This window comes from Besnoitia besnoiti, chromosome VII, assembly GCF_002563875.1.
Source record: "Besnoitia besnoiti strain Bb-Ger1 chromosome VII, whole genome shotgun sequence".
In the NCBI taxonomy this organism is placed as follows: Eukaryota; Apicomplexa; class Conoidasida; order Eucoccidiorida; family Sarcocystidae; genus Besnoitia; species Besnoitia besnoiti.
In genome coordinates this window covers 1350827-1372882 of record NC_042362.1, presented here as the reverse complement: position 1 = coordinate 1372882, position 22056 = coordinate 1350827, and the positions used below count along the sequence as shown (strand labels likewise).

Below are 22056 nucleotides of genomic sequence, written 5' to 3'. Positions count from 1 at the left end.
TCAGGCAATGGTCGGCTCACGCGGACGTGTAGCTCTCTGCTGCCACCCCTTGTCCGTGGCCGACGCAGTTTCTTCTGGCATGTCGAAGCCGCAGGCACACAGTGCACTCTAAACTAACAACCTGGTATTACCTAGTAGTCGCAGGCAGCCAGACGAAAGCACGGGTAGGCTATTTGAGCGATCCACTGTATGCCTAGGACTTTGTGGTTCGTGGCAACTGAGGTCCAAGACGAGCACGGCATCGGGAAGCACGAAGAAAAACCTAATTTCTTCCTCTGGTTCACGCCATTACCAAACAGGGACACTCAACAAGGGGGACGCGGCAGCAGTCTTCCATGTGGCAGTCCAACCCCACTGATACTGGGGAGGGCGCAGGAGCGTCACTCATTGACCGCCAAAACGGCTGGGCGAGCACAGAACGTGCAACTGGCACACGTTCCACAATAGTGCGCGACACTGCAGGATTCGCCTCCGCTGGACCGGCTCGCCCCGGAAGCACCTGGCCCGTCTGGTTGCTTGTTATGTGTGCAATGTGATGGGGATGACTCGACACGGGTGTCACCATCCATGGTCGAGCCGGGCACGCTTGCGAATACGCGCCTTCCAAATAGCAGACGTAAGCTGACGAATTTCCTGAGTTATGCTTCACAAGCGCCATGCTGCTGCCTCTGACACTCGGCTCGGGACCCTGGCGGTGGGTCCCCCATGACACGCGTCGGGTATCTAACGTGTACATCGAGCGCCAGGTTTACAGAGGCGTGACTGCCTTCCCTCGCTGACATCTTTGACTCGTCGTATCGTGTAGACTTCCCACCGTAACCTTGCTTGCGCCTTTATGCCTGGTAGCACATTCCGAGGATCCTGGCTGCATTGGCGATATGACTTTTGTTCTCCACTCCTGGCGCAGCTGGCCTCTGCCGCACGCTTTCGATTCCGGCGGCCGCGTTCATGCAGTCCTCCAGGTTAGGTTCGGCGTCGCATCTGTGTTGTCTGGCATGCCACAGTCTCCGTATTCAGCCCGGGAGCCTGTCCACTGCAAGAAGCCTTTCCGTCCTTTGCTGGTTTACCAACGGTGCAATGTGAACTCGAGAGGAAAGTGCCAGCGAGCCCACAGGCAGCTGCGACCCGCCATCAGAGGGCGACACTAGCGGCAAATTGGGGGGGGCCCAGCACTAGCATTACTCGGCAAGGTTTGGTCGCTAACTAACCTGAGGCGTTGTGTTGTTGCGTGGTACACACTCGGTTTACGTCATCGAGCAGAACCGGGTCGCACGTCAGCGGTATGTAGAACAGTTGAGGCAAACGGCCGACTAACGCCCCAAAGACATTGCGGCAGAGATGCCACGGAACCGCTAACGCGCCCTTGGCCAACCTCCACGTTGTTGCGTAGGACGAGCCGCAGCAGGTCCTGTAGCAGGTCCTGTTCAGAGTGCTCGATGCTGAGGGCATTCTCGATTCGATGCTGAGGGCATTCTCGACTCCGGGCGAGCAAATACGGTCGGGACGCCATCGAGCGTCGCCGACCAGATCGGTGCTAGGGTGAAATGGCAGATCGAGGGGAGAGCACGGTCATTCCATCTTTTTCCAGCATTCGAGCTATTTGTCACGAAGTATCTGTATACAAAAATCTCGCAAGTTTTCAATATTTGACTTCCTGGTGCGTCACGGAGCTTGTTGGATCCAACCCACTAGTTCTCTCGGAGACCGCCTCGACCTGTGTTGTCCAAATCATTCCCGCATGGAGCAAGCAAAACCATTTTACACATACCCTGCCGCAAGGCAGGCTCGTGGCACGAGGAAGCTCTTTTCATCTCGCTTGAGTGGATGGGGAGCGCGCTTCGGGAAACCGTTTTTAGAGAGAGCGGCCCAGCTTCTCTCCCGACGCCTGGGAGCTGTCAAATGTCGCTGCGATCTCCTGGGCGCCGTGCCAAAGGCGATGCCTGCTGGCACAACCAGCGGTGCCTTTTTCAGAGTTGGACCCCGCGATCCAGGAGAGCAGCAGCTGGCGCTGTACACTCAAGAATGCGATGATGCTCACCGGGTAGCGTCGTCACACATGGATTGGCTCCCTGCCAGAACAGCAGGCACATACCTTGAACCATTGCCAGAAGAGCTGACGACGGTGTTTGAGGAGGAATACAGAGATATCCCGGAGGAGCTCGCCGATAGCGAGGGACCGCCTACGAGGGTCTCCTCTCCCCGGGGCTCCACCGACGAGCTATGTGCCACTGGCACTAGGCTCGCACCATTCAGCCGGGCTACGGTGGCGCTGCATTCCAGAGTATTTGACGGATTTCAACCAGTAACGCCTACGTTAGCCGATACTACATCTGCTGGCCGCCAGGCATCTCAGGAGACCGTGAAGCGGCCCCTCTACAATTCGAAGCCCCCTGAGGCTGCCCTTCCTCCGAGCAAGTTACCCTTCATCGCCCCTGACGAGCAGTATCGCCGGCAGCTCGCCTCTGTCTTAGGGACACCCGCCCAGAAGCTGTCAATGTCTTCACAACCGCACCTGTCTTTCTACCACGCAGCAGTAGTGGGGAAAAGAGATGTTTGTCCGGATGGAAATTGTCAATTCCGTTCAGCCAGCTACGCCCTACTGGGCACAGAGGCAGCACATGGTGAAATTCGTCGCCAGGTGTCAGCGTATTTGAGGCGCCACCTGGATCGATTCAACTGGCTTATCTGCCCCGACCGCCTGGAGGAGGACGAACGCAGGATGGCGCCCCTCGACAAACGATACGGAACTCGGGTACCGCATAGGCGGTCGAGACGGCAACCAACTTTGACGACAGACCAGCTCAAGGAGAACTGGATTACGCGTCTTGGTGACTCCAGGTACGGCATCTGGGGCGACGAAAGCACCCTCGTCGGTCTCGCAGAGGTGTACCGTTTACGTATCGTCGTCGAACAGCAGGACCGCAACTGCCGTCGTGCAACTCAAATGGGATCGCATGCCGTCCAGGTGTTCAAGCCAGACGATTCCCCGCCTGACGACGACATCCCGACCATCTTCCTTGGCTATGAAGTACGCCGGCAGCACTACAACGTAATTGACAGAGTCTGCAAACAGTGAAGTGGGAAGGCACGAGCCGACCGCCGCCAACTGAGGCGCCCTTGTCCCATCATCCGCAGGCTACGTAGCAAGCTTCATTCCATCCGATGGGCCTTGGACCATGACAGTTCTTTGTCAACACACAGAGTTGCCAACTCTGATCGCGTGTAGCGGACTTCACCTCCAACAATATCGTAGGCCGGGGGCATTCACGTGGACTAGACTTTCGGAGGCTGCTCTACAAGGCCTCACGACTTTCCAATCCCACTGTAGAGGCAAAAAAAAGAGAAAACAAGAGACAAGAATAAAAAACGAAGGAGACCGCACGGTCTTCATCGTCGATCGTACCACGGTCGCCCTCATCTCCCAGATCTGCTACAAGTTTACGGGCTCGAATAGCTCACGGTCGCCCTGCTCGCTGCCTACAATGAAGAAGCTTCTCCGTTTGTACGCAAAGTGTCTCCTTTTCCCCCACCAAAGAAGACGACTTTCGTATTTGTTTATCTCCCAATGTTGGTTTTCCGCTGCCCATGCTCAAGTGAGGTCCGAACATGCCCGCTATTGTTTGGGTGTTGCCTCCCGGTTGTCTTGTTCTTCCCCACAGGAGAAGACAACCCGTCGTTTCGCCTGCTTCCGTCACCATTTCGTTATCGTATGCCCGTCCATGAATACACTCTCTCTGGCGCAGCAGAAGGATACGAGACATTTGCGACCGCCTTCCACCGACTCTCTCATAAACCGTTTTCCTTGACGGGCCTAGCCCCAGCGATTCTGCGTGACTTCGTATGCGAACAAGAGTCCCGATGCTCTCTTGGCAGCAACACCAGCTTCTAGTCATCTCCAGTAGCGCTGCTCTGTTCAACTCCGCGTTCGACATTTGATCAGGATTGACATATAACTAGGACAGGTCGATGCAGTGAGGTTGTCGGTGGAGTCTTGGATGGGTACCTCTAGCGAATGCGCGTTCTGAAACACTTTATCGGTCTGAAAGCTTGCAAGCCTATGATGAAGCCCAACAGTGCCGGCTGGGAAGGCTACTGTGCATTTCCTGACCACCGCCTGAATCTTTATTGCCTTTGGAGAGATAGCCGCCGAAATCTCGAGCGAGCCGGCAATGTCGCCATGGAGGACAGGAACGGTGGCGATGCGAGAGAGCATCGGAGAGGGCGGTGCAGCGGAAGAAGCACGGTAGTATGATTCTAGCTGGCCGCCCACTATTCTGTATGCGCTCTGCAGGGGCGGGCGAATGAGGCTGTGCATTGAGAACCAGTCGGTACTTGACCCAAATTTAGACGCAGCAGTACAAAGTGTGGTGTTCCGTGCGCAGACCATTCGGCCGGATGTGCGGCGGAATGCGACATGTGCAATATAGATACCACAACCACTTTGGATCCGCACGGATGCCGCCAGTTTTTTTCTGGCAACCGATGGGACAACTGCGGCACTCCCCTTCCACACCGGACCTATGTTCTATGTAGATACACTTCATCATCGGCATGCGCTAGCCCCGACGACGGTGGGCGCTTCTGTTTGTCTAACTGTTATGCTCCTGTCTCATGCACCTTCGCATGACTCCTCCAGCATTCCAGCAGAGGCGTGGCTTTGTTCGGGCTCTGCACGATCCGTCGAGTTGCCCTCAGACGTGGGAAGCAAAAGAGGAAAACAGACTGCCTGAAAGCTGACGTCTGCTCAGTGGTGTCTGTACACTCTTTTCGAGAGTGTAGCCGACAGGGGCCAAGTCAGGCCCCGATGCATATTTGTGACCCAACTTCCGCCAACTGAAGCGTTAGCCAGCTCTCCGGGAAAGCCTCTCCGGAACCGACTTCGTTCAGAAATGAAGCTTGGAGGCTTCCTCGCGTTTACTGGGTGTGCCGCCCTGGTACTGATTTGACTTGTGCCGTGCTTCGTGTGGGTGAAATATGGACTTCTACTCCACAGGCGGAATGCCACCGGTTTCGGCTAGAACACCGTGGAACGTCTGGTGCATTGGAGATAGAGGAGAACCGCTCAGACTTCCTTCACCTGGGCGGTTCTTTTGCCGACTGCTCAAACCCCACTGTCTTGGACGCACGTTCAATGGGAATCAAAAGGTCCTCTTTCTATTCGATGCTAGAACGATGCCTGTGCCATAACCGGGTGGTTGCAGTTTCCAGGGGGCTGCAGAGGTTCGACAGGCCACGGCCATCATCCGCGTCATATGAACTGTTGATCGCCATAATTGACAGGCGTGCACCGACAGCCCTAACTGCGCATTCTTCATGCTGAATACGGACGAAGGGAAGGTGTACCTTTGCCCAGAGAATAAAGGGTGAGTGAGGCCCACTGCTATGCTGGGGACGTTTCTATTATGATCTTTGTAGGTTTTTGCATGCATCTCCAAGCTCATCGTAAGAGGCCCGCGACAATTATCTATGCGGCTTCCTCACGTCAGCCACTCATGCCAGCTGGACTATCGGCGTGAGACCGTCCACACTTCAACGGCCTGACTACAAAGTGACCATGAACAAACAGGTACGTTGCACTTAAACCACACATTCGGACGGCGAAACTACATATTCACCTCTTCAGGCTATCTGCGGGAGCGTTATCTCACAGCAGACAGTGACATCTATTGACGAAGCCGAACTGCGGTGAGAAAGATGCGCAGCAAGGCCGCCCGTTCTCGCTTCTGTATTATCTCCCCTGTAGTGCCCGAACACTAGGAGCTGATGTGTTTTCGCTCAACCTCAACAGAGGGGCTGCTACTGGTCCGTCCGTCCCTTCAATGGTAAGGCCGCCCCTTTTGCTCATGCCTGGAACCATAATCTATCGCACGTTGATATAGACTGTTTTCTTCTGCCACGGAGCGTCCGAGTGAGTGTACGAATGCCAGAGGGGCAACAGCCTTTCCATACCCCGTCTTTTCCACAGATACCTGGACAGGAACGGTGGGATCTACTGTACGACACAATCACCGGAGTCGTGCACGGGTGCTATGTCGTGCAGGTTTCTTGACGGAAGAGAGCCAAGCAAGAGCGGGCCCCGCTAACCCAGTGGTAGGCGCCAACAGGCACTTGCACGGGCGAAGCAAAAGAAGTGCCATGCGCATTCTAGAGCATCGCCGCACCCTGCGGGCTAAACGGGAGCATCCAGCCCGACACGGCGAAAATTCCTGAAGGCATCTACCCCGGTATGTACTACACGATTTCCCTCGCGTTGTCACGCAAACCATCAAGAGATAGGAGAAATTGTGCCACCATCAAGGATTACAGGAACAGAATAGTGGCCAACTGGAACCCCCTGGGGCACACGGGACGCCTAGACACACACGTGGTGAGATCTAGCCACCTGATACCGCAATATGATGGCAACAGAGCCGAGAGAAGACACCTAAAAATCTGTGACCCTTCCGTTGTGCGACCAGTCTCCATGCATCGTCGGTTCGGGGCCTTTGTACTTAAATCCGTATTCGGGTGCTAAAGGCGCGCCGTCGCATGCCTCAGCTGATTTGCCAATGTCCACGTTCTTATCTCCAGAGTGAACCACAGGGGGAGAGCTGCCAGCTTGCTTCTGTACAACCTCCAAAGCGCTAGTCGCAGTAGTGACTTGTTTTGCTGAACCTGGACGGTTGACACGAAAAATCTTCATACCGCGTGGCGTCTGTGAGCTTTCGCCTTTTTGTTGGAGAGGAGATCCGCCGACATCGTTATTTTTGGTACTGGGGGTAACAAATCCGTTTGATGTTTGAGGCTCACTGCCACCAGCTGCGACATTTTCCTGTCCAGCGGGCTGCGTGGCACGAACGAATCCAGAGTAATGGCTTCTTAGCTGCGAGCAGCAATACGCCGAAGGTTCTCTCCGGTGGTGGCGCTTGTCTCTGTCTGCGAAGCAAAGCAGGGGACTCACCGGTCTGCTCTCACGTCCAAACAATTACGCGCGTTCTAAGATCTCACTCATGTCTGGAAAACTTCTGGATTTAATTGAGGAATGCTTACCCTGCCTGAAGAAATTTCCTGCCGTTGTAATTGTCCTTTTCCAGTAGTTGCCTGCAGACCATCGATAAGGTACATGAGTGGCTCCACCCGCCGGAAGGGCGTTGCCACGGTGCACCGCAAAATTGATGACACTAGAACACTTTCTGAACATTGCCATGTCCGATGACAGAGACACGCGGACTATCTTCCTCCTCGCACCAGCCCTGTCTGGTGCTCGTCGGCTTTGTACAAAGCAGATCTGCTTTTTCCCTTGTTGATAACTCGCGACGCCGGCCGGGAAGAACAAGGAAACTGGCATCGATCAACCATCACCATGTGATGCCCCCAAAAGACCAAAGCAATCAAGAGCCATGCATTGTCACTCTGTCATAGAGAAACAAATATGCGGAAAAAGGAAAATGGGACAGCTCTTGAAAGCCACCGGGGAATCGCTTTTGTGTTTGTCGATTCATGTTGTGCTCGACGCAGGCGCATGCGGCAGAGATTCGGAGAGTTATTGCATGCGAGAATGCACGAGGGGCTTGGTTGTCGTCAGGCTCCGGCTGGCTTTTCTCGTCACTCTCAATGAAACATTTTCCCTTCTTTTCCAGTTGAGAACTGCATATGTTGTCAACCAAGTCTGTGCCATAGTCCGTTCGCTGGAGGCGCCTTTGCTCTGCCATTCAAAGCGAGCCGGAGACAGCTTCCTGTTCGACAAGCCTGTTGCCCGCGGTCGTGCGCTCGGTCTTCCGAATCCCGTTGATTGTGCAGACGAGGTTGCCTCTTTATCAACATCCTTGGCAGCTCTGTTTCCAACTGCAAGTAGGCCCTGGGGGTTTACATTTTGCCGTCGCGGGCGCGTGCGTTCCCCGTGGATCTGTATCCTCAGCATGGTTTCCGGCCGCGAGCGCCGGGTCTTAGGGTTTAGCGCAAGTGTTGAGCGCCATGGCTGCTCCGCCGCCTCGTGTTGCCCCTTTGGTGCCCTTTCTCAAGGCTACTCCTGCTAGTCATCAACCCACTCCGTTCTGTACGCCGCACCGGTCTGTTGCCGCTGGCGCCTGTCCGCCGTACGCGAATCCCAACCTCTGTAGGTCGCAGGGCAACAATTTCCGCCATGTGCGCCTTCAAGCAGCGCAGTCGCTTCACTTCAGAGTGTTTCCTTCCGGTGTAGGTGGGTCGCGGTCTGACGCTCAGCTGCAAGACACACGACCTGAACACCTTCGAGGATTGCCTGCCTCGGGGTCATCGCTCGTCCGCCCGGTTCTGAAAGGAACTGCACGGAGAGGCACTACGCCTGGGCGTTCACTTGCGCTGCAACCGTATTCTTCGTCTCGAGGAGCCCTTCCATCACTGGAGCAGTCGAACGCATGCGAGGAGCGCTACGGCAACGCCACCGCGAGCTTGTCGTTCCTCCGTGAGGGACGCAGAACGACGTCAACCAGCTCCACTGTGGTTGCCACGGAGGAGGGGCTTGCAGGCCCCGAGGCGGCTAATATTCTTGGAAGGCTCCCCTCGTACCACGTGAAAAAGAAAGACTTGGTAGAAAATTACCTCGAAGTCGATCCGGACAATCCTACCCCACTTCTTGAGTACTTCTCCGCCCTGCTGCGAGAGGGTAACCTCGAACCGAATGACGCGCAGAAGGAACTCATGGGCAAACTCCAGGTAATCCCAAGCGAAGAACCGCAGCTGAACGCACACTCTACTCGTGATAGCCGCATAGAAGCTCACCTGACTGGACGCGCATCTCCCCCTCCCAGCACATACGTGGGCTCCTCCCTCGTCTAAACATCAATGTCTAAACGCTTAAGCCTGGCCCCAGGCACACGCGTGTAGATGCCTGAGCCGCACGGGTCGAGGCGCGGCGCAGAGGGTCGGACGACGCTCACTCGCGAACGCCGGCGCCGTCGTTCTCCGTTGATGCCGGCTACATGGGAGGCGACGCTCGTTTGTCCGTGCCCGCTGGTGTGTGTGCGAAGATTCTCATGGACAACATAGAGGCGTTCAATTTCAAGTCAGGCGACCCGTTCGACCCCATGACCGCCCGCCCGCCTGGCGCGCCGCCGACGCCCTCGTCGCCCAAGAAGGCAAGAAAAGAGTTTAGAGAGTCAGCCGCATGTGCTCCTTGAGGTTGCCGACAGCGTCCTAGAGCGGGCACACGCGTCCGCGGTGGCATAGGGAGAGAGCGCGACCTGGCGCCTTGTGCTCGGCGTCGGGTGGTGTGCTTCTTCACACGGAAAGCAAATCCGCGCAGACACCGCAGCTGGCAGATGTAGCGCGTGTAGGTGCTGCGCAGCCAAGTAAACGCATGCACACGCTATTAATTATATAGAGAGCGGACCCCAGCGTTATCTGGTGGCATGAATGGCGAGGTAGGGGGCAGTGAGCCTGGGGAGCTGTTGGTCTAAACACACACTCTCGCGAGCACACGTGGGCTGATGAGCTCGGGATCTCCCGCCCGGAAAGAACCTCTTCAGCGCAGTCGGTCTGCTCTGCGTTGTGCAGGAACCACCGAAGACCGGTCTCGGCCTGCTTTCCAGACTTTGGGGAGGCGGCAACTCCGACGGAGCTCGTGTCGCAGGTCAGGCTTTTCCTGGTTTACTGGGGCAAGCGTGAGCGGTGCGGTCCGGTTGAGGGTACAAAACGGTGACGGGCTTCCTGTACAACGAGCGGGGATGCTGTGGGGAATCGAATGAGCACGAGGTGACGTATCGCTTAAACCGCAATAGAGAAGCTCCTCGGAGTCACTCCGGGCGGGGCATGCTGTTTCTTCTTGCCGATGTCTCGAGATCTGGCGTCGCGCGATTGGAGCCGGAGGCGGGCTTGCTTGCTGGATGCGTCGTGCGGCAGTCGGCCTTCTTGAAGCAGGGGCATCTTTGCACCAACATGCACTGATGTGTGGGAACTCGGCTGGCCTTCTCTGCGTCGTCTGCGCTCCCTCAAGTTCTTTCCTTGCATCATAGTGGGTCCGTCTTTCTCCAGTTGCTCTGAGCCGCTGTCTCGGCTTCGTCGGCAGACCTAGGCGGCCGGGCGAGGATCGCGCGTTCCTTCCGTTTCGGGGCGAGTTGGGTTTCTCTCATTTCCCGGCCTTCAGCGTGCCTTTGGTTGCGCCGTCGGCAAGCGGCTTCGGGCTCGACGCTGTCGCGTGTTTCCCGCAGCTGTCTCGGCATCACTGGACGAGGTGAAGGAAGAAATGGCGCCTCGGCTGCGCCCGGCGATCCGCGGGCTCTACATCTACGGCGGGGTGGGCCAGGGGAAAACGATGATTATGGATGCATTCTACGACTGCCTAAGCGTCAAGCACAAGATGCGAATTCACTTCCACCAGTTCATGGTGGAGGTTCAGGAGGTACGCGCAGCATACACGCGGTTCCGCTCATGTTTGCGTCCCTCTCTACTTGCGCCGATACGTTAACCGTGTATGTACAAATAGTCCGTGCATAGCTGGGCTGCTTCTGGTCACCGATATGCTCTCGTGTCGAGAGCACTCGCTGCCGGTGCTTAGAGCTGTCGATTACCCGCCGATACATTATCTGCGCCTGCATCTGTATTCTGCCCTCCACGCGTTCGATGGAAGAACGCAAGACCGTTCAGTACGTTTCTTCCACGTTTCCTCACGTCTCTATCTTTTTGTCCTTCGGGATCTGCAAGATCGTGCACTGTGCGTTTCCGTTGAGCTGCAGTTTCTGTATCTCTCCCTCGTATCGCCGCCTGGCTTCAGCGGCTCCGCGAGGCTGCTGTCTGCGTGTAAGATTTTTCCGGCCTGGTTCTACCCTCTAAAACTTCGTCTCTCCAAACTGTAGCATGCAGGCGCGCGCCCGTGGGGCTGCATGCACGCACGGTGGAGGCGCTGGCTGTGTCTCCGATGTGCGTATGGCGCACGGCTAGCTGTTGCGGCTCGCTTCAAGTGTGTGTTTTTCGCCAGAAGCTGCACCGCGTCAAGGCCCAGCGCCGATTCGAGGATCCCCTCTTCGAAGTGGCGAAGCAGGTGCGGTCGCGGGCGCAGGTGCTCTGCTTTGACGAGTTTCAGGTAGGTCTAGCGCCCGTGCGGCACAGGTCACTTTGCCGGGTTCGTCCGCCAATCCTCGAAATGCACCTTCTCGCCTCTCGCCGCGAAGCAGTGCACGCGGACCGCCGGCTTCCTGGCTCCCGCGCGCTTCTCTGTGGCCTCCCGCAGGGGCAAGAGAAAGTTCAGTCTCTGCGCCTTGCGGCGGCATCGTCGCGAGCCGAACATACGCTTTCGGCCCCCCCCCCCTCTGCATTGCTCCGTCCATTGTCGATTTGCTTTTCACTTTGACTCTCCAGCACTCTCTCCCGATGACGAGCTAGACTCTCTCGGGCTGCAGCCCTCATCTGTTTGAAGTGTCGGCAGGAAGCCTCGTAGGATTCGGCTCTCGCGCGGCGGTCTGGCCTACTGCCTGAGGCCGTCGTCGGTCCGCGCTCGCAGTGCGTCGAACCTCATTCCTCTGTCTGCGCTGCGGCTCTCAGGTCGTCCATATCACCGACGCGATGATCCTGAAGCGCCTCTTTGAGTTCCTTTTCTCCGTAAGGACCGGTTTCTCGTTCCCTGTTCGCTGTTGCACGCGATGCTAGGTTCGTGCGTGAGGACTGTGCGGCTTTGTTTGCTGTGACTGGCGCTGTCTTCCGGCTGCCGTTGTTGCATGGTGACCCGAATAGTCCACTGCCGCTTCGCCGCCGCGGCGCAGCATCTCCCCGTCTCCCCTTCCTCGTCTCTCTGCTGCGTCTTCGCTGGCCGTCACGTGGCAAGTCACGCGTTTTCGACAAAGGGCTACCCTCATTCTTTGTCGGCGATTTTTCCCTGTTCCTTTGTCAGTTCGGCGCAATCGTCGTCGCCACGTCAAATCGCCCGCCGGTCGACCTCTACAAAGGCGGCCTCAATCGCCAGCGCTTCTTGCCGTTCATCGATCTCCTCTTGGACTGCTGCGAAGTCTTCCACATTGAAACACACAAGGACTACAGGTGAGAAGAGCGAAGTCGCGCAGGCGTGCTGCGAGGGTGCCGAGGTATCCATCTCGCATCGAAGATATATAGGTTCCTTCGTCGACGTGTAGGTGGTTGTGCAGCTTGCCTCCACGAAGGAAGTGGGCGTCACGCCCGGTTCCAGGTGCCTGCCGCATGAGAGCTTCCGACGAAAGGGTGATGCTCGCCGGCGGGTGTGCAGACGCCACACATGTGCGGCTCTGTTCTTTGCGGACCCAAGAGTTCCACGCGTTTGAGTTTTTCTTCCTTGCGCGACGTGAGTGCAGACTCAGCAAGTTGGCGGGCAGCTCGCATGGATTGTACTTCGTCCCGGAGCGCACACAACACGAGATTCTCAAGCAGTTCACGGCGCTGACAAAGGGCGAACAGCCCGAGCCCGGTGTCGTTCAGGTGGCGATGGGTCGCGAGCTCCAGGTAGGGACGCAAGGAACGTCGCGCGTCCTCGGATTGCAGGTCTCCCGCGGGCATCACGCCCGGCGCAGCGTCAGTGGCTTTTTCCGCCCCCCCCCCGATGCAGGCAGGCAATCTACACACAGATATAGATGTAGATACGTCCAGGTAGTTTGAGGCGAGTGTCGAAACGCATAGTGGTTTGTCGACCACTATGCTTCTGGGGGACGACGGGATTAGGGACTGGCGCACAGTTCTCTCGAGCAGCAGACTCGATTTGCTCTTTGGGCGCCGCCGCGCCCTGCGTGGGTGCTGTCGTCTGTCTGTGCTTCCACCGCCTGCTGTGCAGCGTCACATGCTTCACGAGCTTCTGGCGTTGTCTGCGATGCTCAGGTGCCGCTGATGGCGCAGGGCATTGCGCAGTTTTCGTTCTCGGATCTCTGCGAAGCTTCGCTCGGCACGCCGGATTTCCTTGCAGTCGCGAGGAATTTCCACACGGTCTTCCTTAGTCGCGTCCCCGAGTTGAGCGACATGGAACAGTTTCCAAACGAGATTCGTCGCTTCATCGACCTCATCGATGTCCTCTATGAGAGGTGAGAGGCGGGCTGGCAAACGGAAGGCGGAGGCCTAGTCCTTAAAGCGCTCCATGTTGAGCCGCATTTGTGCCTCGGGAGCGTGTGGATGGCCTCACGGGTGTAGCTACCTCTCTCGAAGGCGGCAATCGGTCAGTAGTGTCAGCGTTCGCGTGTGTCCTTTAGGCGTTGACCTTCATGTTGATTTCGTGTCTTGAGCCCATGTCCTTTGCTTCGTGCAAACACTGCGTCTCGTTCTGTTGATCGGCCTAACTACGCGTTTGTTGTCGTCTCTAGGCACGTGCGCGTGATCTTCGACGCAGCCGCCCCGCCGCTGCGGCTCATGGGCGTCACTGCCACGACAAAGCACTTCGAGGATCTAAGACAGACTCTGCAGAAGAAATTCTCCACGCTGCAAGCTTTCTTCGAGCTCCTCACGCCGGTACGCAAAGGACGGAATTGGCAGTGCAAGGCTGGGCGAAGGCGGCGCAAGGTCGACTTTATTCTATAATAGTGATTATATCGTCGTGGAAGTGCGCATGGACGCCGCTTCTTGATCAGAACAGATGACACAGCGCTTCAGACGAGCCTGCCTCAGTCCATACATGCATGCGTATCTCCCAGCCACCTCGGTGTCTCTTGCTCCCGCTGGGGTGCGTGACGCCCAGATTTGCGGAGGCCGAGCAGCCTGGCGGGGAAACTACCTATTGGCGCAGTATGGGCGCCTCAGCTCAGTCGTATACTTACGGACAAACTTATCAAGATTATGCATGCGAATGTCGCCTAATATGCCGCATGCGAACAGCAGGTACGCGTCCGCATGTTTTTGCTCTCCTGCGGGTTGCGTGGTTTCAGTTCGTGGCGGCGGGCGAGCAGGCCAGCTACGAGGTGGAGACCGAAAGCATCTCTGAGAATAAATGGATCGAAGGAGCCCACGCCGTTGCAGGCGTTTCGGAGGAGTCAGTGCGGAATGGAAATGCAGCCAAAACCACGACGCAGACGTCCCTCGGACCTTGGATGACTCCTTTTCAAGTCGAGTTTGTTCATGCACGTGCGACAGTCTGGCTTTTCGCCTTCACGAGTTTGCCGGAACAGCTGCGCGTTTGCTGAGCCTAACTGCTGTAGCATATGGTGCTTCTGCTGGCTTTCTTGCATGCTCATTTCCACTCTTTGCCGGCTAGCAATGATGCAGGGGAGGAGCGTTTCACGTTTTTTTTCTTGTTCTCCTGTGCAGAACGGCCAAGCATGTTTTCGAGAAGCTGGACGTTCACAAGAAGGGCGTGCTGCCGCTCGAAGCGTTCAGGTACGTTGCGCGTCGAAGAGACGATTCAGCTTTGCTTTCGGTGTGAAAATCCACCGAAGCACGCGTTGGCTGCCAATACGAAATGTGGGCGTTGTGACTTGGGTGCTGCGAAGGGCCGCTTTCGCGGAAGAGAGCCGTCTCGCCACTATGACCGCCTCCAAGTGCGTAGCAGAGATAGATGCGCGGGAAAACAAGGGAGATTTCCCAACAGTGCGAGTCGAAAGGAAGGGCCTAAAAGAGAAGAGAACGGTGACCGCCAGGCGGAGGGAGACGGCTTTTTGCGAGAAGTGGCGACGTGCACGCAGGCGGAGCACAGAGCAATGCCCGGCGCAGAATGAGAATTTTGAGTATATGCGTTTCGCCTCGGTGGGACTAGAGCCGCGCGGCAGCAAATCTTACGGCGTAAGAGGAAAGGGAGAAGTCGAGTCGCCCTGGAATCAAATGGGGACTCGTACAAGAGTGATCTTGTGTAGCTGCTTTTTGCCTGTGCCGGAGCAACCCACGGAGGCGAGATTTCCAGAGGAATGAAGGGGTTCATCTTCGGCTTCCCTTTGGTATCCTCGGGCCTCAATCGTCTTATGGAAAGCTCTGCGCTTCTCTCCACAGGTCGGGCATCTATTTCCACATGATGAACTTTGACATGAAGCGGCCGTCAGAGAAGGACACGTTTCTCTTCCAGGGGCGCCCAGAGAGTCTCGGTCCGCCAAGTGCGGTGGGATACGAGCTATTTAAGTGAGTACAGACCACATCTCCGTGCTGTCACAACCGCTCCAGCACCCCTGCACGCCTAGAGACTCAATACGCCCACATAACCTGCACAACGCCAGTGTGGAGGAAGCGACCTTCCGGCAGTCCTCCGTGGAGATTTGTGAAATCTCGCGTGTCAAACTCACATCTGTCAACACATGTGAAACCGCTGCATGCCGCGCTGTTCGGTCATGTGCGTCTGAGAGTTGTCGCGTTAGGCGCGGTGTGCGGAGCTGCAGGCGGACGCGAGACACTGCAGTGATCCCCATCCAGCGAAGCCGCAGGGCCTGCCGCGCCGTTTTTCTGTTGGTGGCCGCCTGCATGGTAGTGCCGCTATGGCTGCAGGACGCTGACGGAGTTTCGGGGAGATATAGGAGTCTGCCAGTCTCGGCGCGCGGACGGTGAATGCGTAGTCGAGGTGGATGGATGTCTAGGCACGCATGCAAGGCAGTGGTTTTGCGTGTTTTTACGTGCATATGAGGAGCGACGCAGGTTAAGGCGAGGCGGCCTTCGTTCTGCGATGTTTTCGAGCTTTAAAAACAGCCGGCCGTCGAGAGAGATTGACACGTCTTGTGTCGCTTTCTCTGGTTTTGTTCTACAGCGAAGGAGGATCCTCGGGAGCTCAAGACGTCCAGTTCGCCTACGTTCGGACGGTCTCCAGGTAAAAGAGCCGCACAGCACGGTGCCCCGCGGGGCTCGGCAGCTCCCGTCCATCGCTGGGAATTCCGCTTTGTCTGCCGTACCGGGAGCACGACGCGTTCTGTCTGTTTCGAAGGTCAAGCCTGCACATCTCACCGCCGTTGGTTTTGTCCCCTGGTCGCACAATCCCGACTGCAGTTTTAGAGAGCGCCCTGTCTTTCGTGTAGAACGCGTGCTTGCGTTCAACCGGACAGTCATCTGCGGACTATGCTGCCAAGATACTGCACGGTGTGTGTCCCTACTGTTTCTGCGGCCGTGACTTCTCTGTTAAACTGTGTTTTTTACCAACTTCACCGGCTGTATCCGGGCAGACAGAGTTGTGCGGAAACTGGGAACTAGTGGCTGGACGCACAAGTCTGCATTCCGTTGGTTCTTTGGTTGTGTGTGGTTGCCTCAGAATCCGAGATATGATTTCGACAAACTACCTGGAAGCTCACCAACAGATCTTCAAGCTGCAAGACTTGCGTCTCTTCGGTGTTTCGACGTCTCAATAAACACGAACATCCAGCCATACTCTCTCGATGCGTCTAGCCGTCTCCTCTCTTTTCCGTGATCTGGCCTCCAGTGGGAGGCGCCGTTGCCGGCATGTTCTGACTTCTGTTCATTTTGTTGGCACGCCGTATCAGCAATGGGCGGGTCCCTCGTTTACTTTTTTCAGTTGTTTTCACACTTGTACATTTACGTATTGCCCGCTCCGAGTGATGCTCAGCAAGCGAAAAACCGAGGGAAGCCGGTTTTGTCATGTTCGCAAAACGCGTCTGTATGGCGGAGTATCACAAAGGTCTCGAATATCTCCTGGGTGGGTACAAGTGCATATATTACCATTTGCCGTTCCATTTCACAAACGCGTCTACCGGGTACAAATACCATATCGAACCGTTTGTCTTTCCAGTCCACACACGCTCATAGAAGCTCCGCCTCCGGAAACCTTTGTTTTTCCTGACTGCCAGTTCCGAGCCACGAGTGCATCTGGCCCAGGGAAGTCGCAAAGTCTTTCTGAAACAGTTCGGTCCACCACTGACGCAGAGTGAGTCTGCTCCCGCCACATGCCTGGGAGACTGTCATGTGCACTTCCAGGGAATCATACATAAAACTGAATATAAATAAACGAATATCCACAAACGCGTACACAGTTGTATTGGATGGGCGGGCAAATGGCCAGAAGCACGCTTCACGAACGCTGAATAGCGTCGCCGCTTGGCAGCCCACCGGTCGAGAGTGCAGACAGAGATGTCCGGCGATAAAATACAGTTTGAAAGCACACACCGACGCGAATAAACATGAAGAACGGGCGAAACATATGTGCGACGTTCACACAGACTCTGCGCATGAAGGCGACGGACACACGCGCACGTGCTGGCTAGCGGCATACGCGGAAAGACAAACACGACAGAAAGCGCACGACGGTATCCGCACGTGTGCGGTCATCGCTGTCGTGTGTGGATCTCCTTACGGTATTTGAGTCGGTATATGCAGCGAGAACAGCTGTGTAGACGCCAACAACACGTGACACAAGAGACGAATTTGGTTGGTATTTCGTTGTTTCCTCACCAGCCGGCAATTAAGAGCACAAGTCTGTGATGGTGTTGAAGACGCGCAGTTTCTCTCTCTGTATTCTCCTTAGCCCGGTCCACCCCTTTCACTGACCACTATGCTTGCCCCTGCTTGGGCATGTATGCACGCACGAGCAACCGCTTCATGGCGGAGGCAAGCACCAGGGACTAGTGCCTCCTGTAGCCACCAGCATGCTTTTTCCTGAGGCTGCATAGACCAAAGACTTCACTACGTGGGCATCGCCTTGTAGGGCGATCTGTGCACGGTCGCTGCGCCAGTATACGTGTGTGCAATCCGAGAAACCGACTCCGTGATTCACAAACGCAGGGGCGCTGCCTGTCTATGCACAGGGCCGTGCGTTTTGTTGTTCCCCAGTGGCGAGGGCAGGGAAAAAGAAGAAGCAAGAATCAGATGGGAGTCAAACAGGCTTGGGGAGATGCGGCTGCTTCCAGGTCAGCTGCCTGAATTACTGGTGCTGGTTGCGGGCCGGACTGACGGGCGAACACTCGGGCGGATTATTTCGGGAATAGTAGTGTGCAGGGATTGTCGGCAGAAGATGAAAAACAGCAGCGCCACATGTTACTGCGTGGTCACGGCGAACATCACCTGGCTGACGGCAGGCAGCAGATAGACTATGATCTACTCCGCACAACCGCACCTCATCTACGCAGTACTATTTGACATCGGCAGCCAAACGCGTCTGCTGTGCGCTTGACGTCTACACGGCTGAGCCCCCTGCATTGCGAAACGCCTTTGCTGTCGAAAGGGGCATTTGAGGGGCTGCTTGGGCGACGTGACAAACTAAGCACATCCCCCGCGAGACGGCTCAAGTCGTAGACGTAGGAGCAAACCAGTCTCCACCCGGTGCACTGCGCTTATCTTCATTCTTCGCGGTTTCAGCGCTTCTCGGCGTTACCTCTGTGGTTCACAATGAAGCTTGAGAAAGGCAGCTGGCTCGACGCAGGGAAGAGGACGACACCCTCCGTCGACTGAGACAGCGAGTAGCCCGTCGCCTGCTACAGCAACTGGCAGTCTCACGCCAACACCAACCCTCGCAGCCCACGTGGAAAGTACTGTTACCAAGGACTTGCGCACAAAACACATAAACACAGAAAAGCGCAGGTGGGCGGTGGTCCGCCCAGGGAGGCGACTGGCCACGCGTCGCCTCACGCGGCCGGCGGAGTGAATCAACCAGGAGCTAGTCTAACGCGGTGCTCTGATTCAATTGCTGAGGTCAGCCTGACTTGGAGCACCCGCTTAACCCTCCTACGTCACTTTCCCGACCCTCGCTCGAGAGTTCAGCTTACGGAGACAGCCCGCCCTCCGCGCGTGGAGTCTCGCGACGACGAAGCAGGGTCCGCCTCCGAGTGCGTGTGGGTGCTTGGCTGCTGCGTGTCTGTGACATGTTCTTTGTCTTTACTCCCCCGCGGTCTACCCGCTCTTTGACACGGTTGAACTCCGCGCGTCTGATGGCGCGAAGAGGGGATAGTCGACGTCGAGGCGACGTCTCTAGAAACATCCGGACCAGAGTTTTGACATCGTCCGGGACGTCGCGAGGACAGCTATCAAAGACCAAGAACTCGTGGACGCGAGATGTCACAGGCACACGGTCACACCAAATGAAGCATAGTACGAGACCGACGCCCCATGAGTCAGTTGAGTATTTGTATTGGACATACCTCGTTGGCGCTGACAGCTCCGGCGGCGTGTAGGCCAGTGTGCCGCCAAATGGGGCGGTTGTCATATCGCTGCCGGAGGCGCCAAAGTCCCGCAAAAACACGCGACCGTCGCCCATAACGAAGAAGTTTTCGGGCTTGATGTCAGCATGCACAACTCCCTGCGTGTGCAGAATGGCCACGAGACGTATGACTGAAAGTGTCAGCTGCAGTCGCGCCAGCACTCCCAGCTCGTTCTGGCTGACATCATCAAACTCTGTCAGTACGTTAACAAACCGTGCGACATCCATCTGCGCTTTCGGCATGATCGGAAACATGTTTGGCACCCAGATCTCGGCGGGGGCGTAGCGCAAGGATGGTGGAGCATTCACTACCTGCACAGCGTCTGTTGGAACCATCAGCCGGAATAACGCCTGGGCATCGGCCGCAGACGCAACTCCCGGTAGTCGCTGGTAAAAGAATGCCTCGTTGCGCAGTTCTCTCACTCTCTTCACCGTAGGCTTTTCGAACTTTATGAAAAGCTTAAGAGCAACCTCCTCGTCAGTACTCTGGTCTCGTGCGAGACACACTGTCCCCCTGCCGCCTCGGCCGATGACGGGCCCCCGCACCAACGTTCTAGTGACCCCCGTTGACAGGGACTTCACCACCACAGGAACGCTCGCCGGCCAGTACGTCCTTGACACGATTTCGTCATCTGGTACGATTCTGGAGCTAGTAGCCGCCTTGATGCGGTCTGCTACTAGCGAGACCACGCGGGCAACTATGAGATCTCCAGGCTCTACTTCCACAAAACGCAGTCCTGTTGCTGAGCTCGACCTGCCACGCTGGAACCCTGGAATCCATGAAACAGCGTTTCGCAGCCCGCGCGCGATTCGATCTCCGAGGCCAATGTGGTGAGTCGGTTCCAAAGGCTCTCTCTCTGATGCTGCTCGTCGAACGCCTCCCATGCCCCACGTCCGACCGACGAGCCTTGAACAGAAGCTGAACGGGGCCTCCTCCGAGACTCGCTTGCCCGTAGGTATACGCCGCTGAAGCCCCAAGATACTGCGCACTTCCGCATTTTTTGCCGATTCACGGACTCCGTCACCCGCGCTGAGGCTCCGCTCCCGCCCGCGGTCGGCTGCGCTCGGAGCAGGAAAGACGAAAGCGCCACGTGTTCCGGCGTCATGCAACAACTTCACACGAATACTGTGTACTGCCCCTGCTTCGCACAGAATTAACACAAGCACGGCGACTAGCCACGCCAAGCATGGGAGAGCACTGGAGGACAGTGCGTATCCCATCTCAACAAAACTTGGCGCGGCGTGAATGTATTAAACGCAGGGAGAAAACGCTGGAACCCAATCAGTTGCAAGGCAAGGCCACGCCCTACGGCTATGAGGGGGCCAGACCCTGTGAGCAGTTAGCGTCGCACGACGCAACGACGACGCGCCGGCGACGACAGGCTATGACAATTCTAAACGTCTGAAGCCCGAGCAGACGCGCCGCCGAGAACATCGCGTACACCAAAGCGAGCTACGGTGGATGCGCAAGAGAGCGCAGAAAGCTGTTTAGAACGATGTCCGGCCGCGGGGTGGACCGCTGCCTGTAGACGCCGCTTCACGTCGTGTCCTGCGGCGGGTGGCGAATGGAGTGCTTCGGCGGTGAGCGGGGACGCGCCGCGGAGTGACTTGCAGCGAGCAGCAGACGCCTTGCAGACCGCGATGAACTCTTATCTACAGTTCGCCACAGTGGGTTAAGTCCGCCACAAATAAGCGCTGTAGAGAATCCAGACGAACTGGTGTGCCAATGGAGGTGCATCAGTCGATATGTGACGGGGCCCTGGCTGCCGGAAATGACCCCGCGCACTTACTGAGACGTGGCGCGCAAACTGGGGTTGTCAAAAAAAGCCAGCACCAGGCTCGATGAGGAGTTTCCCTCTGCTCGCGGGCAAACAAAGCAGGGGCAGGACACATTGATACTCATCCCGTCGCCCGCTGGTCACTCTGATTCTCTCGCCTCTACGGACTCGCCGGGCAAAGCGCGGCGAAAAAGGGTTAGAACGAGAGACACACACAACAGGCGCGGGAGCAAGAATAGAATTCCAGGACAGATTGCGTCAGAACGCGCCCATTCTGAGAATTGATTTCTCAAAGCGCTTCTCTATCCTTTTCCCCCCAAGTTGAGATGCCAAACGTGGGCACGGAGATGAGAGGCTGTGGTAAGGAGAAACGCGAGAGAATTTACGTGTTTGACGCAGACTACAAACGACGCACTCGGTTCCGTCTCTAGCAATGCGGGCGGTCCGAAGCACGCGGAATTTCGGTTTCCTCCTGAGACACGTAAAACAAGTCGCCACCCCCGCCCCGCGTGTTGAACAGCCTGCCTTTGTTCTTCCGCTCGTCCCAGCCTGCCAAAACATAGTCGGCATCCAACCGCTCCAGCACACAGTCTCTGTATCCGGCGAATAGCGTGAGTCTACCTCGCGCAGAAGAATAGACTTACTGTGGCTGTATCTAGTCGACTAGGTCGGCGCCTTTTCCGCGAGCTCTATGCGTTTGTGTCGTTGCATTCCCGGCTCTGATCGCAGATGCTCCGCTCCTTCGTTCGTCTGCTTGCGAAGCCGCACCGTACGTGCGTCGCCCCTGCCCACTGAGCCCGCCACCCACGTCTGTCCGTCCTTTCTCTGTATCCAAATATTTATTCGCTTCGTTTTCTGCCTGTGCACTGATCCTCTGCGTCTGCCCAGCGGTTCCTAACATGTTTGTCTCGTCCGTGTCTTGCCACTACGTGTATCGGTGCCACCTCTGAGCTGCTGCCGCTTTTCGCACCAAGTCGTCACGTCGTCCTTTCGTTTCCCCCTATTCGAGTTGTCCCATCCCAGTCGCCGTCGACGGCGTCACAGAGACTCCGCCTCGGGCCTGCGTTCCTGGTCGCTCTCTCGTCAGTCCCGCCCCCGTTTGTGATTGTCGAAGAGGGTTGGCATCTACCAGTCTGCTCTAGATCTGAGTCACCACGTGGGTGTGTTCTGCTGCTGTTGTTTGTTTAGCTGCAGTTATATCTGCGCTCCGTCGCAGCGAGCGTAGATTGGGAACAGGTGTTTGGCGGTGTGCTCCTAAAAGTGCAG

At 56.7% G+C, this 22056-nt stretch overlaps 5 protein-coding genes across 5 annotated transcripts; 3 read left to right on the top strand and 2 right to left on the bottom strand.

The window, feature by feature from the left end:
* Positions 1 to 1738: 1738 nt before the first annotated feature.
* Positions 1739 to 3076, top strand: BESB_077940 (OTU family cysteine protease; the record flags this gene model as incomplete). The annotated part of the gene is made up of 1 exon (XM_029366155.1): positions 1739 to 3076. One exon carries the CDS (start codon positions 1739 to 1741, stop codon positions 3074 to 3076), a length of 1338 nt encoding a protein of 445 aa, XP_029217586.1.
* Positions 3077 to 4169: 1093 nt separating this feature from the next.
* Positions 4170 to 6210, top strand: BESB_077930 (uncharacterized protein; the record flags this gene model as incomplete). Its single annotated transcript, XM_029366154.1, has 9 exons — positions 4170 to 4246; positions 5202 to 5220; positions 5281 to 5363; positions 5416 to 5442; positions 5500 to 5566; positions 5624 to 5685; positions 5744 to 5822; positions 5880 to 5908; positions 6015 to 6210. The coding sequence occupies 9 exons, from the start codon at positions 4170 to 4172 to the stop codon at positions 6208 to 6210; spliced, it is 639 nt and encodes a 212-aa protein (XP_029217585.1).
* Positions 6211 to 6424: 214 nt separating this feature from the next.
* Positions 6425 to 7344, bottom strand: BESB_077920 (uncharacterized protein; the record flags this gene model as incomplete). Its single annotated transcript, XM_029366153.1, has 3 exons — positions 6425 to 6862; positions 7030 to 7080; positions 7228 to 7344. The coding sequence occupies 3 exons, from the start codon at positions 7342 to 7344 to the stop codon at positions 6425 to 6427; spliced, it is 606 nt and encodes a 201-aa protein (XP_029217584.1).
* A 609-nt stretch (positions 7345 to 7953) lies between these two features.
* BESB_077910 (ATPase, AFG1 family protein) lies at positions 7954 to 16214 on the top strand (the record flags this gene model as incomplete). The annotated part of the gene is made up of 14 exons (XM_029366152.1): positions 7954 to 8673; positions 8988 to 9126; positions 10167 to 10357; positions 10934 to 11038; positions 11497 to 11553; positions 11843 to 11988; positions 12276 to 12423; positions 12793 to 12992; positions 13269 to 13413; positions 13827 to 13930; positions 14206 to 14274; positions 14881 to 15006; positions 15623 to 15682; positions 16118 to 16214. The coding sequence occupies 14 exons, from the start codon at positions 7954 to 7956 to the stop codon at positions 16212 to 16214; spliced, it is 2307 nt and encodes a 768-aa protein (XP_029217583.1).
* Positions 16215 to 18577: 2363 nt separating this feature from the next.
* BESB_077900 (rhoptry protein ROP18) lies at positions 18578 to 20233 on the bottom strand (the record flags this gene model as incomplete). Its single annotated transcript, XM_029366151.1, has 1 exon — positions 18578 to 20233. The coding sequence occupies one exon, from the start codon at positions 20231 to 20233 to the stop codon at positions 18578 to 18580; it is 1656 nt and encodes a 551-aa protein (XP_029217582.1).
* Positions 20234 to 22056: the final 1823 nt, after the last annotated feature.